Source organism: Bombyx mori, chromosome 8 (genome assembly GCF_030269925.1).
Source record: "Bombyx mori chromosome 8, ASM3026992v2".
Taxonomy (NCBI): domain Eukaryota; kingdom Metazoa; phylum Arthropoda; class Insecta; order Lepidoptera; family Bombycidae; genus Bombyx; species Bombyx mori.
In genome coordinates this window covers 4,152,112-4,177,746 of record NC_085114.1, presented here as the reverse complement: position 1 = coordinate 4,177,746, position 25,635 = coordinate 4,152,112, and the positions used below count along the sequence as shown (strand labels likewise).

At 36.8% G+C, this 25,635-nt stretch overlaps 1 protein-coding gene across 1 annotated transcript in view; it reads left to right on the top strand.

Annotated features, from left to right (window-relative positions):
• Positions 1-25,635, top strand: part of LOC101746936 (BMP and activin membrane-bound inhibitor homolog) — a 112,026-nt gene continuing 86,391 nt past the window's right edge. Inside the window, exon 1 of the mRNA XM_004924066.4 lies at positions 1-424. Coding sequence (XP_004924123.1) covers positions 319-424 — 106 coding nt within the window. The 5' untranslated portion in view covers positions 1-318. The remainder of the gene's footprint in view (positions 425-25,635) is intronic.

Genomic DNA, 25,635 nt, shown 5'->3' with positions numbered 1-25,635 from the left:
TTTCATTCAGTCGCGTATTGTGTGTGTTTTGAGGTAGATGTGTTACTATCGTTCGCAACGCTTTGGAAGCGTGCTTACAAAATTGTAAAAGTATTGTTCAAATTCACGTGTTCCAAACAATTTTTTTAGTAAAGTGTCGCATTGTCAGTAATAGTGGTGGTTCGGTAACAATAACTGTGATACAAACCAATGTTTTCGTGTGTTATTAATAGATTTTTATTTTTGTGTTGACTGAAGATGCTCTATGGAGTGGTACTACCATCGTTATGGTGATTGCATAGTGTTTATTAGACACAACAAGTGGTAATTGTCGTAGCCATGGCTGTGATTAATTTTAGCGTGTGTTTTCTACTGGTCTTGTACCAGTTCTCGGCTGCTTACAGTGAAGATGGATCGTCGGAGTCCACAGATATCGGATTGAATGGTAAGAATAGGATAGAACTAAAGCTTAGTTTTATTTTAAAAACTAACTTAATCGACTGTATAATATCTATTAATTGAAATATGTAAACTTTTATAACAATTAACTATTAAAAACATTACTAGTATGTATTCCAACTATTTTATTTAAGTATCCTTGTTGAGAAATGTTAAACTTATTATCACGTGTGCAATTTTAAAGCAATTTCAGCTCTAATCATTGTCAAAAGTAGTTTAAATAAGATTAACATATCTATCTGGCTAGGTCCCTGATCTGTCTTTTGACCATTCCAAATAAGGGATTTTTTAAATAAATTAATATAATAATATATTGGAATTGAAAATTAAAGCTACTTTCTTGCGAATCTGACCTGTTATATGCAGATTAATGGCAGATGAGCATTTTTTTTATTAATTTGCTGTGATTAGCGAACTTATGCCCCTGGCCCACTAGATTCTAAGCGGTTACAATAGACATTTTTACTGCCGTTATAAACTTGTGAGTCCGCACGGGTAGGTATCACAGCCTATTTCGGCCGTGAAGCAGTAAGTAATGCGTTTCAATCTGAAGGGGGGGCAGCCGTTTTACTGTAAAAACTTAGATCTCGTGTCTCTAGGTGGGTGTTGGCATTGACATTGTTGATGTCTATGGGCTTCGGTAACCACTTAAAACCAGGCGGGCCGTGAGCTCGTTCACACATGTTAGCAATAAAACTTCGACGATCGAGATGTACCTAATTCTTATATAAAGGGAAAGGATCGTGATTCCAAAACAACTTCTTTGGACTCCGACTAATGTCTCAATTGTGGTCGCCATGCACATCTAAATGGGCTCCGAGAACCGATTTACATATTAAAGACAATAAGCTCGCATCTACATAAATTAAAATTTATTAAACATAACACACATCGTGATAATAATATGTAATACATTTTAATACATTATCTGAAGTAGTGTTGAAATTAAATAGTACCTACACAATTTTTGTTTTGTTTTAATATCATCTTTAATCTCCCCGCTCCGTATGTGCTTTTGTGTTACGTTATCACTATGTTAAATAATGTACAAAAACATCTCATACACAGGAGGCATTTGAGCTTTTAACGCCCCGGTAACCGTACTTGCAAAACTCGGCAAAGAGCTCGACGTGCAACCTAACCCGTGCACCAGCTCGCTGAGTTTCCCCCCGGATCTTCTCAGCGGGTCGCAATTCCAATCCGGTAGTAGATTCATTCGCGAAGCAGCTGTTCTCGAGTTATTAGGTCTCCTTCGGAGGCGCTAGGGCAGCTGTTAGCAAATCCCACGCCTCCTGGCTGAGCCTTTGCTCACCCACCTGTCCTGGTGAAACTGGAAAGGCCTCCGAGACACCAGTAAAAGTTCAATCACAAAAACAAAGCTTTTAATTATTTACTGAGAAGATATAGTTAGAGTGAAAAAAAAAAACAGTCAAAAGAAATCGAAGCTAACTAACTGACTTCTTAATGACTTTCTAAGAATATTCTCTCACACCTAATCCATAGAAATAATGTTTGCCTGTTGGTTTGTTCGTAAGTTATGTGTTTACATTTCACATTTACTTTCCAATAGATTTGAAGTTTAGTGCTTCTAAAATAAATTAAAAAAAATCAAATACAATGCAATAAATAATTGTGTCACTAGCTGCTCAATAAATTTTATAATAAACGCTTCGCTAATTACTGGTCGGCTTAAAGTATGAAGATAAAACGCTCGTAATCTAAGTTCAGAAGCTATCAGCGTATGTGTCAAAAATCATTTGACTTTGTAATCTTGACACAAATAAATTCGTGCATTCGAAACATTTTAATGAAAATATTTTTTTTGTTGTTTTTATAACTCAAGGCGGTAGGGCGTTTACCTACCATCTTCCTGTCTATTCCTGACGTGGGTCACTACAACTGTCACTTCAATCATGTCTCGACAAGTTTAACCAGGTTAGCCCTTAGGAGATAAGTAATACAACAAATCCCTGAAGAAAAGAATAATTTTAGTACAGACCTAACACAATACATATTCGTGCATTCGTAACATTTTAATTAATAGAATGTTGTTATTATTTTTATAACTCAAGGCGGTAGGACGTTTACCTACCATCTTCGTGTCCATTTCTGCCGTGGGTCACTACAACTGTCACTTCAATCATGTCTCGACAAGTTTAACCAGGTTAGCAGCTGGCAGGCAGCAGGAGATAAGTAATACAACAAATCCCTGAAGAAAATAATAATTTTAGTACTGGCCTACCGTTTTAAGTAAATTCAATTGCGCATTGAAGCATTTGAAATAGCAAATTAATAAGGAAAGTTCGACGAGTGACCTTACCTATAAACATGACCCATTTTTTTGCCGGATCTTCTCAGTGGGTCGCGATTCCGATCCGATGGTAGATTCTGCGAGGCATTGCTTTTGCTAGGACTAGTGTTTTTTTTTTATTGCTTGCATGGGTGGACGAGCTCACAGCCCGCCTGATGTAAGTGGTTACTGGAGCCCATAGACATCTATAACGTATATGGGCCACCCACTTTGAGATATAAATTCTAAGGTCTCAGTATAGTTACAACGGCTGCCTCACCCTTCAAACCGAAACGCATTACGGCTTCATGGCAGAAACAGGCAGGGCGGTGGTACCAACTGTGCGGACTCTAGAGGTCCTGCCACCAGTAAATACTGACAAATTGAGTCCGTGAGCTTACCTATCAGTCCCTGAGAAGCTGGAATAGATCCTTAGGCTACTAGCAAACAGGTGGAGAAGAAAAAAAGGGAAATAATTTATCGTTTGAGTTTCTAACGTCTCTAAACATAGAAATAATCTATTTTTGTAAAATAAATATACTAATTCTGTCATTGTCAGCTTGTTGTTATCTATAGTAAGAAAAGTCAAACATGAAACGTTGGACGTTTAAATAAAATGAAATAACATTTTATATAAGGAATGTACGTCTGTATTTATTATACTTTTTAGAATTATCTCTAAAAGCAGTGCAATGTTTGAAAAGAAAACACATTAAATAATTTACACGTTTGAAAATCATTACACTACCGATGGTAGGATTTAATTTACTTCGTTATGATAAAATGGGTGCGGTTCGTTGAAACAAAGTGAAGTCGATATTAAGACGTACATAGTAATAACAGATCAATGATGCGATTGTAATAGCTCTGACGGTAGATGGATATGTGAAATCCACTAATAATTTTGGCGCCAAATGTAGACCAAAAAGACCGAACTAAAGCACAAGCAACCTCTTTGAACTAATCATTGCCATATGATAAAAACCGAGAGAAGTAAAATTCGCGAGTGTATTGTAAGTAGGTTAATAAACCGACTATATAGCGTAGTTTTTTTATTTTTTTTATTGCTTAGGTGGGTGGACGAGCTCACAGCCCACCTGGTGTTAAGTGGTTACTGGAGCCCATAGACATCTACGACGTAAATGCGCCACCCACCTTGAGATATAAGTTATAAGATCTCAAGTATAGTTACAGTTATTTAATCGCCTCACCACACAATACGTATTTTTTTATCCCAAACTCGAGGGGAATTATGAAAATTTTTAGTCCATTTCTCGCAGGTAGCGAGATAAGACACAATGTCTAATTTCGATTAAGAATTTTGAGTTTTACGTCGCAATTGCTTAGTTCGAAATTCGACCATCGAACAGTCCATACAATCACCGAGATCAAAAAGCATTTTCTTTCTTTAGATAATTTTCTAAAAATCAAAACACCTATTACCTAAAATTTAATGAAAAATTGCATGTTATTATATGTACTGTTCCGACATATCGGCGCCGGCGTCTGAGGGCCAGATTGACAACTGTACCGACTTAAATACTGATAACAGGCGATAAATCTAAGTGAAAGTTGCACGTGTTGACAGGAATTACTGCGCTAAATAAACCAGATTCAGTATGTAGGCTTCATTTGAATTTCGGACCAACGTCTAATCAATGGTAAGGCTAATGAGCCCGCACGGTTAGGTACCACCATCCTGCCTATTGTTGCCGTGAATCGCTTAGGCGTTTCGGTTTGAAACGGCACTCATTGTATTATAAAACTGAGACTAAGAACTCATGTCTTAAGGTGGGCGGCGACATTTATGTTGCTGATGTCTATGGGCTCCGGTAACCATATAACACCAGGTAAGCCGTAGTAAGCTCTTTCACCTATCTAAGCAAAATAAATAAATCGATAAAATCAAATTTACGGAAACCTACTATAAGATTTCCAAAGTTACTTCTTCCGCGAATTTCTGAAAACAGAAGTCATCCAATCTTACAAGTAACTTCTAGGAGTGTATTGAACACCGGGGTCGTATCCGTGACCTGGCCCCCTAAGAGCTAGGGGTCCCACCCGTTTTGTGCGGGGAGAGACCCAGACGTGGGATGGCGTGCTTTGCACGCTCACCCGCAGTAGGAAGCCGGGTGATGGTAGACCGCGTTCCCCCGACCGCTCTGGGGGAAGGTGTAACGCGGCGCCATCAAAGCGGGCTCTCGGCCCGCTGAACGAGGGAACCGGTGGTCGTGTCGCTGGCGGCCGCCGGTCCGGCGTCCGTAGGACGGTGGGATGGATGTAATGTGCTCTGCGTCAACCCTGTCCCGCCGTTTCAATAACCCTGACTGGGCTCCGGCCCGGTCCGAGGTAGGGCGCCGGTTGTGAGTGGCAGGAGTTTTTAGTGAGGTTCAACTCCCACATACCCCACCTGCCGCGCGGGTGGGGATCCGGCGATTTTCTCCTGTGGAAAAAAAAAGGAATGTATTGAACGCCATCCGTAATTATGGATTTAAATTTCAACCCAAAACTGTTAGACGCATTTTATTTAAACGCTCTACTATTTTTCTCATTGTATTCTACTACTCATACTATTCCCCTATAACCCTCAAATAATACAAAAAGCGATATGTACATTACACAATAGAAAACACATCATATTCCTAGACTACCCGACGATTTTACCAAGAAACATGTCAAGTTAACAAAACCTTATCGATTGTTTGTTGAACCCGTTATCAGTGCGGTGTCTATGTGTGAATCGACGTGACGTCATTGGAGAATCGATAGCCATCTGATAAGAGTGGCGCCGATCGGTATTAAACTGTATTAAATCTGAACTCTCATTATCCGGGTGTCCGATAATGTTTCAACCCTATTTTCTTTAAAGCGCTTATGTAGCATATTAGAATAAGCATAATCGAACTAAGTGGCACTAAGTGGTAACTACTGGTGGTAGGACCGCTTGTGAGTCCGCGCGGGTAGGTACCACCGCCCTGCCTATTTCTGCCATGAAGCAGTGGCAGTGATGCGTTTCGGTTCGAAGGGTGGGGCAGCCGTTGTAACTATACTGAGATCTTAGAACTTATATCTCAAGGTGGGTAGCGCATTTACATTGTAGATGTCCATGGGCTCCAGTAACCACTTAACATCAGGTGGGCTGTGAGCTAGACCACCCATCTAAGCTAAAAAAAAAATGCTATTTTAATCTAGATTTTGTTTTTTCTATTGCTTAGATGTGTGAACGAGCTTACACCCCACCATCTACAACGTAAATGCGCCACCCACCTTGAGACATAAGTTCTAAGGTCTCAGGTATAGTTACAACGGCTGCCCCACCCTTCAAACCGAAACCCATTACAGCTTCACGGCAGATTATAATTTTGCGGGTTTGATTTTTATTACACGATGTTATTCCTTCACCGTGGAAGGCAATCGTGAACATTTATTGTTGAGTAGGTACATATTTCATTAGAAAAATTGGTACCCGCCTGAGATTCGAACACCGGTGCATCGCTCAGCACGAATGCACCGAACGTCTTATCCTTTAGGCCACGATGACTTCAAAATACCCTGGTTGTAACTGAACTGAAATAAGTAAGCATAGTGCTAAATGTGAAAAAAAAGCGCTGAAATAGCTTAATATAATAAGCATAATCGAACTAAGGGCTCTTTTAACTGATTACCCTAGTTGGAACTGGACTAAAATAAATAAGCATAGTGCTAAATCTGAAAGAAAAAACGCTGAAATTAAATAATAAGCATAAGAAAGAAAGAAAGAAAGAAAGAAAGAAAGAACTTTTGTACTGGTGGTAGGACCTCTTGGGAGTCCGCACGGGTAGGTACCACCACCCCGCCTATTTCCGCCCTGAAGCAGTAATGCGTTTCGGTTCGAAGGGTGGGGTAGGCGTTGTAACTATACTGAGATCTTAGAACTTATATCTCGAGGTGGGTGGCACATTTACGTTGTAAATGTCTATGGGCTCCAGTAACTACTTAACACCAGGTGGGCTGTGAGCTCGTCTATCCATGTAAGCCATAAAAAAAAAAAAAAAGAAAGAAAGAAAGAAATCATTTATTCGCCAAGCATAGTGAAAATTAGTTATTACATAAGTTAAAAGCAGCGTGTATGCTTTGTCATTATTTGACATAATAATCCGAACAGATTTTTTTAAATCTTGGTTACCCTGGTTAGCTTATCAGACCAAACTGGTATGTTGTATTTCCATCGGTGCTTGATAAGTGTGCAAATTTTCATGTTAATCTGACGTTTTGAGAATTTCATTCAAAGGTTCCGTGAATAGATATAGGTCATAATAAATGTATAATAACATTCATAACTGTACATTTAGCAGTTCAAAAATGTTAGAATTGAATAAAATTAGCTATAAATTACATAAGTTAAATCAAATAACGACAAGGAAAATAAAACGTCATTGAATTCTTTGATAAAATTCAATATTTACGAACCGGTTCGATCCAGTTTGCTTCAATTGTATTAACGAAATTATAATAACAGATTATAATAATATAATTCACTAGCTCTAAGTTTGTCCCAAGTATATTGACATCAAGTAACTTATCTATGAATAATTTAGCTAGAGATAAGAGAAATTATTAATTAGGTAGGGGCTGCAGACGGAAATTGAAGATTAGTTTGGAGTTAAAGACTTTTTTATAGAACTTTTCAATTCTCTCATCTTTGTCAATCGCAATAAATTTATATTTTATATATAGTTGAGAGCCGTTGGCTTACAGAATTAAACCGTCTAATGCCCCTAGTTCAGAAATTGGATTGTCTGTTTTTTCTTCGCTAACTACTGAACTTTATACATTGGAAAATATTGCCGATAAAACGCTCTATACAACAACTATGCGCTACAGTTTATAGTGAATAAGTAAGTCCAAGTAAAGCGGACTGCCTCAAGATAATATTTACTCGTTCTTTGTAAAATAGAACGTAAAAGTCTAGAATTTTCTTTAGAAAAATAAAAGGTAGTTAGCCCTGTATTCAATAATGATTCCATAGTCGCTCCTGGCCACGTAAACTACAAAGTATTCGCGACGTCGGAAAAATAATATAACGGCGATAAAAAACGCAATATTAAACCGTAGCAAAAGTAGTTTTGACTATAGTTACTATGCAGCTTTAACCGACTTCAAAAAAGGAGGAGGTTCTTTCTCAATTCGGCTGGATTTGTTTTTTACGTTTGTTACCTTATAACTTTTGACTGGGTGAATCGATTTTGATGATTCTTTTTTTATTAGAAAGCTGACGCTTTCCGTGCGGTCCCATTTCAATTTAGTCCAGTTCTGATAATGGTAGCCATGAGAAAACCATATAAGTCTTAAATTTGCAATAAGTACGTGCGCGACAAATAGATGAATAACTCTTATTGAGTCAACTTATTGAGTCAATTGAAAACACGCCAACCGATTTCGATGATTATTGTTTTCAGTCTATATTAATTTTTTTGGAATATCTTTTTTCTATTTGAAGTCGGTTTTTGTTAAAGCATGTCTATTTACAATTATATATTTCATAACAAACTGTCCGAACATTCAAACCTCAACGATCGTCCCGCGTCAGAGACAGGCAAAATATCCGTCGTATAGGCGTATCTATCTGTCCGTAATACGCCTGACAATGAGTAAATGCTAGTGATCGCAGTATACTGATATAAATGCTCAGGGAACGCTGCTCCCTATTATTCGACGAACCCTAACTTCGCTTTTTTCCGCATTGACTCCCGCAATCCTATGTAATCGAACAAATTTTTTTTAATTTGTGAACTAATAATCTATACATATAAATAAAATTGGATTGTCTGTTTGTAATATTGAAATAACCGCTTTTTACTACATGCATATGAATATACATATATACGGTACATACACCAAAATAACATTTTTTACAATTTTTGTCTGTCTGTCTGTCTGTTTGTTCCGGCTAATCTCTGGAACGGCTGGACCGATTTTGACGAGACTTTCACTGATAGGTAGCTGATGATATAAGGAGTAACTTAGTACTTTTTTTAGACTAGCTTCGCCCCGCTGCGTCACTCGCGGTACAACAATAATCGCAGGTAACATCGCGGGACTCAGCTATCAATAATAAAATTTAATGTTTCCGAAGCGAAGCGAGGGCGGGTCGCTAGTTTAATATAAGAAAACAACAATCAAATCCTCTAATCGCAATGTCAGTTTAGGCAACGTTGTTAGATCTAGACTTAGAAACTATAGAAATATTTTTAACTACGTCCATAGCTACCCACGTAATGGTCCAGTTCCGTATGATCTCCGTTCACATTACAATTACATGCATAAAGAAGTCTAAATCAAATAGGTATAGAGCATGCCGTCATTTAGATCCAGTTTCGGGAGATCGTGATTTGTGTAGCGAATTTTTGCTTTGGAAGTTCTTGAATAATTGGTGTTCTTGGCCAAGTCATTAGTAATCCCCGGGTGGAATCCCATGACGTCACCGGCGCCTGTCTCCCGACTGTCGCGTCGCCACATGTTTCTTTACAGGGGTTTGGTTAGGGTTGCTTATCAAAAGTTTCATTCCTAAATACCAAATTCGCGGTATCAAATTATAACCTTAAAATCCAAAATGATTAATATGCATTTTCGAATACAGCTAACATTTGGTGGTAACTGTTTTTTGTTGATCCGTTTTAACAAAGTGTGATCTCAATACTTTTTTACTAAATGAAATTAGTTTTATTAATACATTTACACCAATACAATTATATGAATTAAAATCATTTTCAAATTGTAAGCAATATGTGTGCGTCTGTCATCCCTGGCACTGTGGCACATTCGTGCTTTATTTACGAGAGCTCGAGAATTCGTGATGCGTTGACATTCTAGAGAAGTCCAAGATTGTAAAGCAGTCGGTATTCCACATTATATAAACTGTTTACATAGTACAGCACATGTTGGCCACATGTGATTTTCATTCGATTAAAATGATTTCGCACGTTTATTGCGGGTAGAATACATTTTAGATTTCTTATTAAATGAAATGTGAACTTTTTGGCGGGAACGCGAGGAGTGAAGTTGTGTGATTTGTTTTATTTGGTCTATTTAACGTTTCTTCAGGTTTAAATGTGTAATAACGGTGGTTTATTAACCGTTTAATATCTGTGAATATGCACAAATGTGGGAAAGTGAAACAAAATCGCTGGATGTAACTTCTTGAGATCCTCCAAAAAGCTCACTGAAAAAGTTTCAGTAAATAACCACCATTTTACTGAGATTATATTTCATCCCATATAATCTCATCTCATTTCATTTAATTTCATCTCAGTTGATTAATGTCTCAAATTAATAATCTTCATTTCATTTCATTTCACTCCATGCTATCATTTTTTATAAAAATAAGAATATACCTACATCAAAATAAGACTTGACCTAAAGGTCATATTACAATGTCATAATATCCCTTATTTTTTATTTTTTTGAAATGTAGATTTGGGTATTATAGGTCTAATGATCTGATTGAGAACAGATGATTATGACGCTTCTTTCTAGGTCCGCTTTTTGATTTGCGTCTTTGGCGTGATTTTGGGGTCCACACCGTCGGTCCTAGCATCGGTCACCGTTCTCCATAAATCAATCGATTTCGACGTGCAACTTAATCCTTAAACTAAATTAACACAACTCACTGAGTTCCTCGCCGGATCTTAATGTGTCATAATTCCTATCCGGTGGTAGACTCAGCGAAGCACTGCTCTTGTCAGAGCTAGTGTCAGCAAATCAGGCTGAACCCCGTGAGATCGCTCTTCAGTCGCGGTGAAGCCATAATCACCTGTGGCGGTAACCATCACAGAACACAAGATCTTTGACAGATTCCTGGATCTCGCTTACGATATCAAGTTAAGCTTGCAGATATACAAGTTCCGAACAAAAACATTCAAATCGTCGGTCTACCGAACAATAGGTATCACCAAATCGGTGGTACATCTTCCCTTTTTCGTATATCTCTCCTAGGTAATTCAATAATAGGCCGTCAAATATTAGGTAATTAGGGTAGGGTAGGGTAATTAAAGTTAGGATAGGTAATTAAATAAAGTCCCTTCCGTCTGGTATTTTTGCCTTAATTCTGCTCGTTGTATTCAAACCAACGAGAGCTATTCTTTTTTTATAGAACACGGCAGACTTCGTAGTGCCTCAACCGATAAATAAAAGACCTAAACTTTTGTATAAAATAAACTTAAAACAAAGAAAAGGAATTCGGTCGATGGGGGATTTTTATTCAATTTCGAGCATTTTCATATTTATCTACCTTTTAAACCTTCTCTGAACTTCCACAAATAATTCAAGACCAAAATTAGCCAAATCGGTCCAGCCGTTCTCGAGTTTTAGCGAAACTAACGAACAGCAATTCATTTTTATATATAGAGATATAGATTAAAGATGCTTATGCTGTTAATGGGCAACTAGCGTTCACCATTAGGAGCACAAATGCTACGAATCGTTAAGGATTCTTTTCAGAGCCCAACAGCTATTAAACAAATAATCTCTCCGTCTATGACTAATACAATCGTGCCTAATACGACTGATACAAAATATAACATGTAATCTATAAACGTAATAAAAATGTAGATTATTCAAATGAAAAAAGGTTTGGAATTTCACACTTGTAGGTATTTGTGAATCGTAAAAATATCTACTTAACGGATTATTAATATTTAATCTATTTTGTAGCAATACCTATTATATTGGAAGCATTGATATGACTATACATTTACTGAAGTTTGTCATTTTGACTCAAAATCTTCGGATATCTCTGGGAAATTAGCTTTTGTTAGGTACCTATTTGTTACCTATTTACTTATTATCTATTTGTCATTTAATGTATCGTTACAATGTGTTCACCCGTCTCTGATATTAACCAAAGAATAATACATATCGTCTTTTCGCATTAAAAGTGTACAATTTCCAAAAATATTCGAAATTGAGTTAATATTTACATTTTTTACGCATTTAAGTTGTAGATGTCTATGGGCTCCAGTAGCCACTTAACACCAGGTGGGCTGTAAGCTCGTCCACACATCTAAGAAATAAAAAAAAATAAAAAAATGCGGAATCAATTGCTATCACCAGTAAGTATTTTTCTCATAAATACTGTCAAAAGAACGTAGTTTAGTTTTAGTTTTTTTTTTAGTTATCTATGTTTTGACTACTATTAACAAAATTATTACATAATTTTATCTTACTTTAAAAGACAGATAAAAAGGTAAAAAAATAAATGTTGCAAAGATGATTACTATTAAAAATATCACATGGTAAACCTTTAAAACACTCTCCTGTAAAATTAGTAAGTTTTGAGATTATACAGTTTTAATGCGAGAAGACGATAATTATGTATGTCTGTACATACCAAAGGCTATATAATATAAGATTAGTAGGTAGTTATTGAAGTTAATCATAATAATAAACTAATTATTAAATCGAAATCAAGCGCACGTCAGTTTTATTTATTTTCAAAGATTTATATATCTCTTTAAGATACGCTATCACAATTTGATGAATAGATTAAAAAAATCTACATGATTTAAAAGTATAAATAGTTTTAACAGTTAACGCTAATATAATATTAGGTACTCAAAGAAACAAAAATTTTTTGAACAATTTTTTTTTAAGACTAGATCCAATTGGTGATTCCTTTATTATTATTTTTTATTGAATAAGGAATAGTACACGCTCCTTCTTTAAAGATCTCTTTGACTACAATTTATAATAAACATAATAAACAACAGTACCTACCCGGAAATTTATCACACCGCAACATCAGAAACATTTGCCCACTGAGTTTCTCGCCGGATCTTCTCAGTGGGTTGCGTTTCCGATCCGGTGGTAGATTCTGCGAAGCACGGCTCTTGCTAGGGTTCGTATTAGCAACGTCATCAGGTTTGAGCCCCGTGAGCTCACCTACTAGTTAAGGTTACGCTGAAATAGCCTCTCAAGGCTCTCAGCTTAGGTAGGGAAAAAAAACGAAACATTACTCGGGCAGTCACTAAAATGTCAAATTAAAAACTTTAATATCTCCCAGTCTAACACTCGACTATTCATTCTAGGTAAGCATTCAACGAGGATCGTATACAACTTTAATCGCATGCCAAGGTAGTGTTAATCAAGTTTCTATGGTCATAAAACGTGACCAGCACAAACAGAGGGTTGATTCCTATTAACAGTTGTCTGGCGCCAAAATACTGACGCCGGCAATCACTCGAACACATCTGCAATCGAATTTCAACTTTGAACATACAGGGTGAGGTCGGTTTTTACATTACTCGGTGAACTGTTAGGGGGGACTCCGGGTACCCTTGAGAATTTTTTATCGGGCCATGTCATAATATACAGGATTTCTTTTATGTTCTTTGGCAGATGGTTACTTTGAATACGCGTATGACACACCTTGCGTACTTTCCTTTTGAACATGAATTATTTCCGTTGTAAATGCAAATCTAACTTCTTTTTAATATGAAACTCGTTCGGGTTTCGCCCCTAATCAGGATTTTGTTCTCAAAATAATACATTACATTATTATGTGTGTATTTGATAATATTAATATATTTAACTGAACTTAATATAACAATACTTTATTAATGCATTTCTTCATTCAAAAGTTATTGACTTAGAAGCTATATTCAGAAAAACGCCCAATTACCTTGACTGCTAACGTTAAATTGGTAAAATTGAAGTAGGTATATGAAATTTTGATAAAACGAGACTTTTCCGCACAATCGTTCATTTATTCTCATTAGGATTGAAACTCACGAAAATCTTTCCTCTCTGCTTTATAACAAAGGCACCTACTGCCTATCACATACCCGATCCGGTGGACCGAATGGTAAACAGTCGACGTCGCCCTAAACACGTCATTATGGATCCTACCGATCGATTAACGGTGCTTTTAGGTACTTCAAGCACCGGTCACCGTTCTCGCCAAACCCGTCGCTTGCGACGAAGTGCTCGACGAGTAAATTAACCCATAGACATAGCCCACTGAGTTTCTCGCCGGATCTTCTCAGTGGGTCGCGCTTCCCATCCGGTGGTAGATTCTGCGAAGCACTGCTCCTGCTAGGGCCAGTGCTAGCAACACTCCCGGTTTGAGCCCCGTGAGCTCACCTACTTGCTCATCTAATAAACACTGCCTACCAAAATTTTAAAGTTTATAGCCCTGACAACTTAAGATTTGCGTTGCTAAATCAGTCTAGACGAGCAATTGTGTGTTATGTATGTACAGATAGATGCTTACAACGTGTAAATAAACCCCCCGGGAAGTTGGATAGTGAGTTGTGATACCACCAGTTACAACCGTGACTCGATGTAAAAAGAACTTGGTCATGGAGAAAACACCAAACGCCCTACTCAAATAAATGTGTATTTTTTTTAATTATTCAATCTTTTAATTTAATTAATAAACAATCTACAGAAGTTGAGGTTAGGTTACAAATCCGAAATTATACGTCGGATTTGCAAAATAAACATTCTATTATATTAGATATTATATTTGATATTAACAAGAGCAAGATTTTATTGCAAAAAAGAATCCTTATCGTTTGATAAATGAAAGAGCAAAAATAATGCAAAAAAAACCGTTCCAAATACATAAACATTGTAAACAAAAGCTCGTATAACAAAAAAGTAAATCGACACTGCTCGTAACCGAAGCCACTAGTGCATATCGAAATGACAGTTGCAACTGACTTCCGTCGGTGACCGGAAACGCGGCGCCAACGTGAACCGCGGTTTTGAGGCGTTTAGTGAACGGGGCTGCCGGGCAAAGAACAAAAAAAAATCGGTTGTCTGTAAAGTCGGTTTACTGACGATAGTTGAACGTGACAACGTCATAAGAAAATACTTATGGAATGATTTCATTTTTCAAAAGAACATAATAATATGTCGAACGCTGCCGAACGCGGAGGCCGATTGTGTCTCTTTGTCGCGTTGCGCGCTCTCGCTTGCACTTCAAGCCTTAAATGGAACACCTCAGAGCGAGGTAACGCCGCATGAATCATGTTTTTTCGTGCGTGCAGCCGGCTCCATAGAATTATAAGACGTCACGTCAAAAAACAAAACAAACATTATATTACCACAAGAAAAGGGAATAGAATTATAGACACATTTTAATAGCAATGAGGCCTACTGAGTTAAGCCAGGCCTACTGAGTACCTACACCTACTGCGTTAATACTCTGCCTTGCCCGTTTGGCTGTAACTAAAACTGACAGGACACCAGTTTTTTTTAATGTTAAATGTGTATTTCTATTCGTATTGGGATGCGTGATACCTTTGCGCCAGAAATATAGAACGAATTCACGGCTTACCGGGTTTTAAGGAGTTACCGGCTTTCACAAATATCAAGACATGAACTATGTCAAGCACCTACAAAATTGAAAAGCATAAAACCCCTTCCGCGCTTCTGGTACGCATAAGTATTCAAAGTCTTCAAAATATCTCAATCCACACATGGCTGAACTAAAAAACCTCGTAGAAAAATGCACGTCGCAATGTTGCAAGTAAAATCGAGCCGAGTCAAAACGCCCTAACTTCATTGCACTAAAGCTATGTATAGGACATCGTTGTAATTAGTAACCGGGAAAACTGAATAGCAGAGCAACACACGGTTTTCGAATCCATTCCATCACACCGCAACCGTGATACGGGCCGGACGTCACGCTCGGCTACCCTTGCGATTAACGAGCCATCCGCTAAATAAAGTAATTATTTACATTGTTTCACGAAACTCGCGAGCACTTTGTATTAACCGGGAATATCTTAAATAGTTGAGTTAGAAAATAAGCTTGGTTTTGTCCAGCAAAAGCTCTCTCTAAATCTATTTCTTGGTGCCTAATTGACCTCAATAAATTACATTTATTTCAGTAAATTAAAGTAAGCCAAACAAATTAGTGCTACTTAAAATTTTCTTCCCCACGATAGATTTTTTACGTTCGATCCATTCATATGGTATGCGGTCTAGTTGTTTGGTCTCGTAGGGCCCAACCCAAGTCGAATATGAAATGTCTTTTTCGTGTATTACTTTAGAACGTTTTTTCCATGTTAACCAATTCCGATGATTTATTTTTTATTTGAAACTTAAATATTATCAAGAGTAGTTTTTGAGTTATTCTTAACAATGCCTCTCTACTACATCAGCTATGGTACTCACATTTTGTTTTTATATAGTTGCTTTTCTTATTTGCATGAAATTTTTCTTTATTACCGAAACACTACAAAATAAATTCTTCAATCAAAAACATACTATTCAGACTAGGTACAATTCGATATTCCAATTAAGACATTAACCCCATATAAGTACCATTACAATCAGTCCTTGCGAATAGGGCATTAGTATGACATGTCACGAAGTTGTAATGCAAGACTAAACAGGTCGTATGTATGCGTCTACGTCGCGAGGTGAACCGACTAACATGACATGCTGGGTATGTGACAGCTTATTTTGCAACGACACTGTTCGAGCCGACTCGTTAGTGCGAGAATTTCAATAGGTATTGTTGCTAAGTGGATTCGGTGTTCTGCGTTAATACTCTGCGTTGGCTGTAACTAAAACTGACAGGATACCAGTTTTTTTAAATGTGATTTTTTTTTTTTATTGCTTAGATTTGTGGACGAGCTCACAGCCCACCTGATGTTAAGTGGTTACTGGAGCCCATAGACATCTACAACGTAAATTCGCCACACACCTTGAGATATAGTTCTAAGGTCTCAGTATAGTCACAACGGCTGCCCCACCCTTCAAACGGAAACGCATTACTGCTTCACGGCAGAAATAGGCAGGGCGGTGGTACCTACCCGTGCGGACTCACAAGAGGTCCTACCACCAGTAATTACGCAAATTATAATTTTGCGGGTTTCATTTTTATTACACGATGTTATTCCTTCACCGTGGAAGTCAATCGTGAACATTTGTTGAGTACGTATTTCATTAGAAAAATTGGTACCCGCCTGCGGGATTCGAACATCGGTGCATCGCTTCAACACGAATGCACCGGACGTCTTATCCGTTAGGCCACGACGACTTTAAAATGTGTCCCAATACGGATAGAAATGTGTATTTCTATCCGTATTGGGATGCCTGATACCTTTGTGCTAGAAATAATTAGGACGTTTGGACCAAACACACACCGAAAGTACCATTTGAGACCTACGTATCGATCTATCGCCCCAAACCCGTGGGGTTGAGATCAAGCGATATTTTCCCGTTATAAAAACCAACCTAAAGCCTAATTTTACTTATCCAGATGAGTGTAAAATGAGAATCCTATCTTTAAATTACACACAAACAAAGAATAAATCGCAACCAAGAGCTGCAATGCTAAAAAAATTGGCCCATAACTCGTTATTACTTATTATCTCCACCGAAATATCTCGAGTGTACAAAACAAACAATAACCTGAATTCACCTTACATTATTCTATAATGAGGGAGCGTTGTAACAGTGGATTCCGTGTCTAAAATCAGCCGCGCATGACGCATTTCACAAACGCTCCAACCAGTCTCTTTGCTTTCTCTGACGTCAATTTTCACTACAAATGCCCTACTCCGAGCTATTTACTTTTCGACACTTTAATTTAATGATAGATTTAACATTAAAAGACAATGTTAAGACGAAGAATAGTGTTCCAACAAAAAAAGAGATAAACGTTAATCCTTCGCCTTATGATGAAGATGAATGTGCCCTATTAAGTCAGAATAATATTCAAGAAGCATTAACATTTTCAAGGAAAAAATTTAAAACATTCCAAATAGTTTTTAATCAAAACTAAGTGACGTTAAGAAACCATATTTCATGAGGATTGGCATCGACGCTAAACGTGACAGACTAAATCATAAATCTTGCGTTTATAAATAGTCAATTAATCGTTCGCCATTCAAATTTGACCTGATTCCGAACCATTGCAAATGACTAGTCACCACTTCGTTTAAGATAACATGAGGCCAGGATCCTAATAATTAAAAAATGAATTATGAGTCACAGTATTCTATTTCTAAGCTTTCAAGAATCATCGCTACCTGAAACCTGAATTGAGAATTGCTTTAAAAAGCTTTTTGAATTGCGGCAGCAACACCATTTTCTTGAGTACATATCTCAAACTACGTACCTACATCGTAAATTCTTCTCATGCGAATCATACAATCCTTGATTGTTTATTAAAAAACATTATAATAAAAACATAGCTGTTGCTTTGAATAATTATGTTTACTTGAAGACTGACTACTTATCTACTATTCTGTGGCGTTTTATGAATTAGTAAACTTAATACTAATCAAACGTAAACCTTACAACTTGGTGCTACAGTTGATTTTCCAATAAATGCAATAAAAGATGAGGATCAATTCAATTATATAATATAACATTCAGTGATAATATTATGCTTACAAAACGCGTGCATGTAGTTTTCTTGGTATAGCGGAAATACCAAGCTCCTTGAAGTGGTTGCCCTTAAAATGATTTGTTGAGACTGTCAGTTATTGAAAACGAAACATTGAGTTGATCAATGTGTGTCAATGTGGGTAGTGTCAAGGTGAAAACGATCAATGAAAAGCTTAATTACATACAAATTAAACATGTGTATGTTGTCCCCTTTGAAATCTGATCACTATTTGGCAAGGTGTTTTGTATTTCTGATCAAAAGGTTATATTTTTGGAAAACGTTGATGCTTTAACAGCAGGTTCTAACTGTCTGGCTCAGAGTCTCAAACTTGATCTAGGTTTTCGGGAGAATCTCTCTGCACGTGTCCCGATAATGTGTAGCACTATTTAGTCAGCGAGCCTGCAAAAATCGACATTTTCACGTAACGATTTGACCAAAACATTTTCTGACGCCCTACCGCCAATACGTTTCCACCATACGCCAAAACACAGTACAGAAACAGTTGCAGAAATCTCACTAATGACGGCTCGTGTTTATAATTCACCTCACCTTTGTTTTGACAGCTAAATAAGAGATTTCACAGCTTATTGTATTTACTTACGTTAGGTATTTTCACAGGAACACGTTTGGCTCGTTCGCACGGAAGCGTTGCGTTCCTCGAAACTGTTATCCGTTATAAATATTTATTGCTGCCGTGGGTGGTCGGTCATTATTCAATGAAAGCGTTTTAGTTGTTCGCGTTTATGAACTGGAGCGAAAAGTGACTATTACTCCCGTTATATTTTAGCATTTTCTTCGTTTTTCGCAAATCGGGGAAATTATTTCAACAATTTTTGTGGTTTCATCACGGGCTTTTTATGGTCATCATGTTAATTGCGATGTTTCGATTACTTCGCTATTAGAGCGGCCACAGACAACTAAGGTTCTGTTCGTCATTTGAATGTTTTACTAACTACCGTCAGTTTTTCTATGAAAACTATTTCTAGCCTATTAAGTTTGCATTGCACACAGAACGAACTAATAGTATTTTGAAATCTGACAGTTTGTTTAACTTGGGTTTTAATCTTCACGATAAGAGAATATCTTCTTCTTCTTGCCCTTATCCCACTGTATGGTGTGGGCGCAACATCTCCTCTATTTCCATTCAAGCCTGTCATCCTTTATATCTGCATTCGCATCTTTCTCTCGCATTTTATTGTCCTGTTTCACATAGCCCATTAAATTTTTTTTAGGACATCCTCTGAGAAATTCGCTATATCGTTAAAATGTATGAAGTAGTGTGCCACATTTTTTTATTTTAATATAAAATAATATTGTCATTTGTCATGGACTGTTGCTGTTGTGATTTTTGTTTATGCCTTCACACATTGGTGTTTATTGCTCTAGGTGAGCAGACGATCTTATTAATGACCGTCGTGGCCCAGAGTGGTTGCAATGTGATTTCAACCCTCTACTTTAGGACACAAGGACCAATCTTAGTTGATTGGTTTTTGTACAATAAGTGTTCGCTTCGTGGTAGTAATGGTCAGATTGGTACCTACCTATTGGCTCTAGTAATCAATATAAAATCGTATACCCTCTACGCTAATACAAATTGCTAGCGGTAAATAAATAGTACCATGCACATTCCAACTTAATGGCGACGAGTGTATCCGCCAGAGCTCACTTTCTTCAACGAAGTCGGAACATTAGTCAACTTTCCATACACATACATTCCACAGGAGTGCTATTACGGCGGTAAGTATTATGTTATTTTAAAGAAGTAACGTACGTGATTAATCTATATTTAGATCACTAACTTATATTAATTTTATGAATATTTATTTAATTAATCGAAATCTTCAAATAAAATTTGAATAAAATCAGCGTTTCAAACTTTTAAAACATAAGTTATACATTTAATTAGCAAAAAAATAATTAATTGGTTACGTCACTAATTTTAAATGTGCATCTTTTATATTTTAAATTATCAGTAGCACAAAGTATTCCTATTTGTATAATTATATTCGGTTCTTGTTTAATATTATTTAAATTTCCTTTTCGCCGATGTAATATGAAATAGTACTGTTCGTTTTGTGTTCAGAACGCGCCATTACGTTATCACAATTAACAACCCTCCTTGAGCATTGATGAATACGTTGCACCATACGCAATGACGCTCCACTGAGCCAAAAGCCCGATGTGCGTTTATGGGGTCTGTCCATATGGCGGTCTCTTTTTAAGGGATATTTTTCGCCGTACAACGAAAAAAATTCTTCGTCGGTGCTTAGAGAGCCCTCCCATAGACACAGCCCACTGAGTTTCTCTCCGGATATTATCAATAGGCCGCGTTTCCGATCCGGTAGTAGATTCTGCGAAGCACTGCTCTTGCAAGGGGTAAGTGTTAGCAACACTCCGGTTTGAGCCCCGTGAGCTCACCTAGACGTCAAGGAGAAGCTAAAATAGCCTCTCAAGGCTTTCAGCATAGATAGAAAAAAAAAGCCTAAAAGCGTCGAGAGTGGATCGAGAAGATCCGATATGACACGCTTAGGACGACGACGGCTTTCCGTTGCTTCTTCGCCTGTGTGGGTAATGTAATTAGAGGCTGCCACCATAACAGAACTGTATTTGCTGAAACAAATTTTTGCGTATTTGCTGAAAAAAAAATCGTTTCGGGGGCAAAAATGCATCCACATCTACATTTGATTCAGTCTAGATTAACGGAACTTGAAAACAGAAAGAGAGAGAGAGAGAGAGAGAGAGTATTCTATATTGTACACCAAAGAAATAAATAAACAATGCGATACATTAAATACAAAAAAGTACAATTGGCGGTCTTATCCCTAAGAGCGATCTCTTCCAGACAACCATCAGGTGGAAAAGAATCATTTGGAAACGAATTACGCGTGGTGTACCATTTATAAATCATATATATCATTTATAAATAAATAAATTTCACTGGATTGTACACTGGACTGGAACATACAAATACAGAATGTAAACTAACAATAATAATTAAAAATATTGCTTCTTTACACATAAATAATAGAAAGAAAAGCAATGACGTTGTTGAATTGATAACAAAATATATCAATGACAGGAGAATCAAAATAGACGGGGAACATGCAATAATGTACAAATTCTTCAATAAACTATCGTCTTGTAAATTTTGAATAAAAAAATCAGATAAACGTCTTTCTTTTTACGTCAATTAAAATCTCCAAACGTAAAATGGTCACGGTCATTGAATAACTTCACGGACCGCAAATTAAATAACTTTTTAGGCACATTCATTCAAAATTCCACATTCAGTCCACTTGCTTCTATAAACGGTGTCGACTATTGAACGTCCCGAGCCGTTTTCATACTTGTCATTCAACTAATAACGCCTACGCTGCTTTTGGTGTGAAGATTATTGATAATTATAAAATTCTTAGCCATTAATATAGATGAATTTTAATTTTGCCTCCGAATAAGTGGTTCGCGTGAAGCGAAATTTTATTATTCCTGTTTTTTATTTTTTTTATTGCTTAGATGGGTGGACGAGCTCTCAGCCCACCTAGTGTTAAGTGGTTACTGGAGCCCATAGACATCTACAACGTAAATGCGCCACCTAACTTGAGATATAAGTTCTAAGGTCTCAGTATAGTCACGCTTTATAACGCGCACATCTCCATTAGTTACTCCTTGTGGGTCTTTGAGGGGCATACATCCAGGCGGAGTGGCAGAGACGCCGCCGGGCGATCACCAAGCTTCCAGAAAAAGTCAGGCCTTCAGTCGATATAAACAAGTGTTTAATTGTGTTTACTTCAATTACTTATCTTTAAGTTCACTGTTGATTGTTCACACATAATTAAACTATACATTAAACTGTGACAGTTTTAATAAGAGGTACATAAAATTATAGGTAAGTATCTTCGTATAAGTTACGTAACATCAGAGATTTATAAAAAAAACGTGCTCAAATTTCTATAAAACATTTCACTGTTTATTCGCATAAAACCCTCACTGACATTAAGCGACTTTGTAAATGAATTTAAAATCTCAATCGTTTTTTTTATTTAGAGAAGTTGAGAAGTGCGCGTTTGGGATGGTATGGACATGTGATGAGAAGAAATGACAATGAGGTTGGTAAGAGAGTGTTAACTATGAACGTGGAAGGGTATAGAGGAAGAGGTAGACCTAAGAAAAAATGGATGGATTGCGTGAAAGACGATATGTGTAAGAGGGGAGTGAGCGAAGAAATTGTATATGATAGAGGAGTATGGAAGGAGAAAACATGTTCCGCTACTAAACTAATCGAAAAAAGTCTTCGATCGAAATTGTTATAACTAATAAATGTGTACTTTATCTATCTAAATAAAAACGATTGTCCCCTATGAATTCCGCCGTCGGTATTTCATGAAAGGTTATTATTATTGTACAATCAACGAACGGAAGATAGCGCGCATGTATTTCTATTAAATGTATAATATATTTCATACATTCAGCTATAATCACAGCGGAGTGCGGCCGGGCTCCACTAGTTTGTAATAAAATTTATCCGACCAATTTTTATTGGTATGCGAAACAAAATAAATTATCATTTTAATGAGCCACATGAGATATCGGCTCGTGCAACGCTGAAGGGTCAACAACCATTGGAATCTTAATATGTCAATATTGCTTTATTTAGTAACTTGAACGAGCTTAATTGAATTTAACGAATTTTTGTTGTCGATTTTTATATACCTTCACCGCCTATTAAAATTGTTTTTTTTTTTTTTGCTTAGTTGGATGGACGAGCTCACAGCCCACCTGATGTTAAGCGGTTACTGGAGCCCATAGACATCTACAACGTAAATTCGCCACCCACCTTGAGATATAAGTTCTAAGGTCTCTGTATAGTTACAACGGCTGCCCCACCCTTCAAACCGAAACGCATTACTGCTTCACGGCAGAAATAGGCGAGGCGGTGGTACCTACCCGTCCGGACTCACAAGAGGTCCTACCATCAGTGTTTTTCTTTAAGAGCTATGCTTTTAATGCTTGTTATAGCTAATCTTTAATTTCTTAGTGTTCTACGCTGTTTAGGGAATCTTCTACCAAGATAAGTTGCTACAATACGTTTTTTTCTCCTAATATCGATGAATGTATATTGGCGAGTATGGAAGCATATTACTAAAAATTCTCAATTCAAGAACCTAATCTGCATTTCTTAAAAAGTCAACGGCATAGGTACTTAGGACATCAAAATATAGCCTATACAATATAAGCATACGTCACACATTTAATTATCAAATAAAATAATGAAAAATCCGTTAAAGTTTGATCAACATATTCTTCCTTTTCAGTTTAGTTTGATTGGTTTTAAGAAATATAAATATCTCTATAGGAATAGAAGGACCTATCTCGTCCATTTGTAATAGAACTCAACGGAAAGATGAAAACGGAATACATATTTGTTAAAATTAAATAATAAATTATAATCTAATAATAATACCACTCTCTAATCTCTGATAATAAATGCAGTTGTGAAATATGAATTTATTTGACAATTTCCTTCTTACAAAATATGGTACCAGTATTATTTTATAAGTTTTTTCATATGAGTTTCAATCGAATTTTCGATTTCGAATTTCAAAATAACACCAGATGTTTTTCTTATTTGGCAACATTTGACCGTTACCTCGAACTGATCTTGTTTTTTTGTTATGAATAGGCATAGGGATTCAGTAACAGACTCGCCAACGCCGGCCGCGACGGCCAGTAGTTAGCGTGGGTGAGAGGCGCCGCTATATCGTGTTAATCTAGTTTAATCATTCAGTTATGTTTAATTACATAATTGCCATTGTTGACGTTTATCATTCTTATATCTTTCATATAAATTAGCTGTCGTTGCTTTGTTCTGACGTGTAATTTATATTATTTGAATGTTTCGAAATTAATTACAGTGGCACTCAAAAATGTGTTAACAATTAGAAATCGAAATTAAATGCTATTCCTATATTGTGTTTTTCATTGTCTGCCCGTGACGGAGAGGTATGGTCTATACTGGTATTCATGAAGTCGTAGACACAAGAGTAGGCGTCACCATATATTATTTGTTTCTTTTCCTAAAAGTCATCTGTATTGAATGTAATATGTTTAAGAGTGGTCGCGATTGGTCGCCTGTAAGACATTAAAAATGTTGCTATGGGAAGAGGTTTGTGTATAAACCGTTTGCCTTTAGCATAGAAAATTGCTTGTGCAGACAGTGAACTCATTAAAAAGTCTAAAATTACGCCAAGATTTTCCTAAATTACACAATTGCTTGGTGATGTTCAAAGCAAACACGCCACACACGCTCGCAAACATTAGCTCTGGCTAACTTATAGTCCGGAAGGTCGTAAGTTATGCCGCTTAGTCCGAGAGGCTGGCTTCTTTAAGCGATCACGCAGTCCTGAATTTTTTTTTTTTATCTGAGGTATATTATGGAGAACGTTAACCCAATCACATCGCAATCAATTAAAAAATACATCCTTGTCAGCGCAAAAGTAGCCTAAGTTTATCATAGTATGGAAATAATGAGGTTTAAATTTACTTTTACACTGCTTCGTTGGGAAAAATAATACGCGCCAAAATAAGTTTTTACAAAGCCATCTGTTATCTTGGGGTCAAATTAGGAATAGGCCGGCTTTGCATCAAAATTGATTATGTTTTCAATAAATTGCATTGTCTAATCACGAACATGAAAATTTGTGGGTTGGGTCACTTTGATGCTGACGGCCCCTCATATGTAGTTGAGTCTTCTTCTACAGTTTTTACAAGAGGCTTAAAATTGAATTTCACGCTTCTCCTTCACACCTATTTGATCCTGTTAGGACATAGTTCTGAATACGTGTATACATATTTATTTTTAACCAGAAGCATGTTTTGTTTCCTTCTTCTCGCTTGAAAATGACGAACCTGATATTCAGGAGTTATTACTCAACAATAAAAATGGCATTAACATTTTCAGTTTAAGTTTGTAATAAATAATTACTAATAATTAAACTCGAACTCAGTGTAACATTCTCATGTTTATTTATTTATAAAAGCGAACAATGTGAATGATTGGAATACTTTACCTACTATGTATTTGTCACGGCGCGGCACTGCGACTGGGAATATTTAGGATGACACTTGAAACTAGACATATTGGGCTATAATAACGTTTTTTTTAAACTAGACGTGTGAAGCTTATCAAAACATACTCTATTTCGATCAAGTATTCGATATTAACTATTACTACAATAAGTGAGGCAAATATCCGACTGACATGGGTTCATTATAGCAGAAATAAAAAAAAGAAGATTTGAATTAAAGCCCGCCTTAATTTTCTTGAACGAACTCGTGTTCCAGCTCATCTTTTCAGATCAATAACGTTAAGATGTTTATCTGAAATAGGTTAATGCAATATTCGGCCACATTTACAAATTAAAAAAAATAGTAGTATTTTAATCAGCAGTATGTTGTCGTGCTCCCGACGATTCCGCCTCCTAGTCTAAGTTAATATATGCGGCAGATGCCACTTAGACAA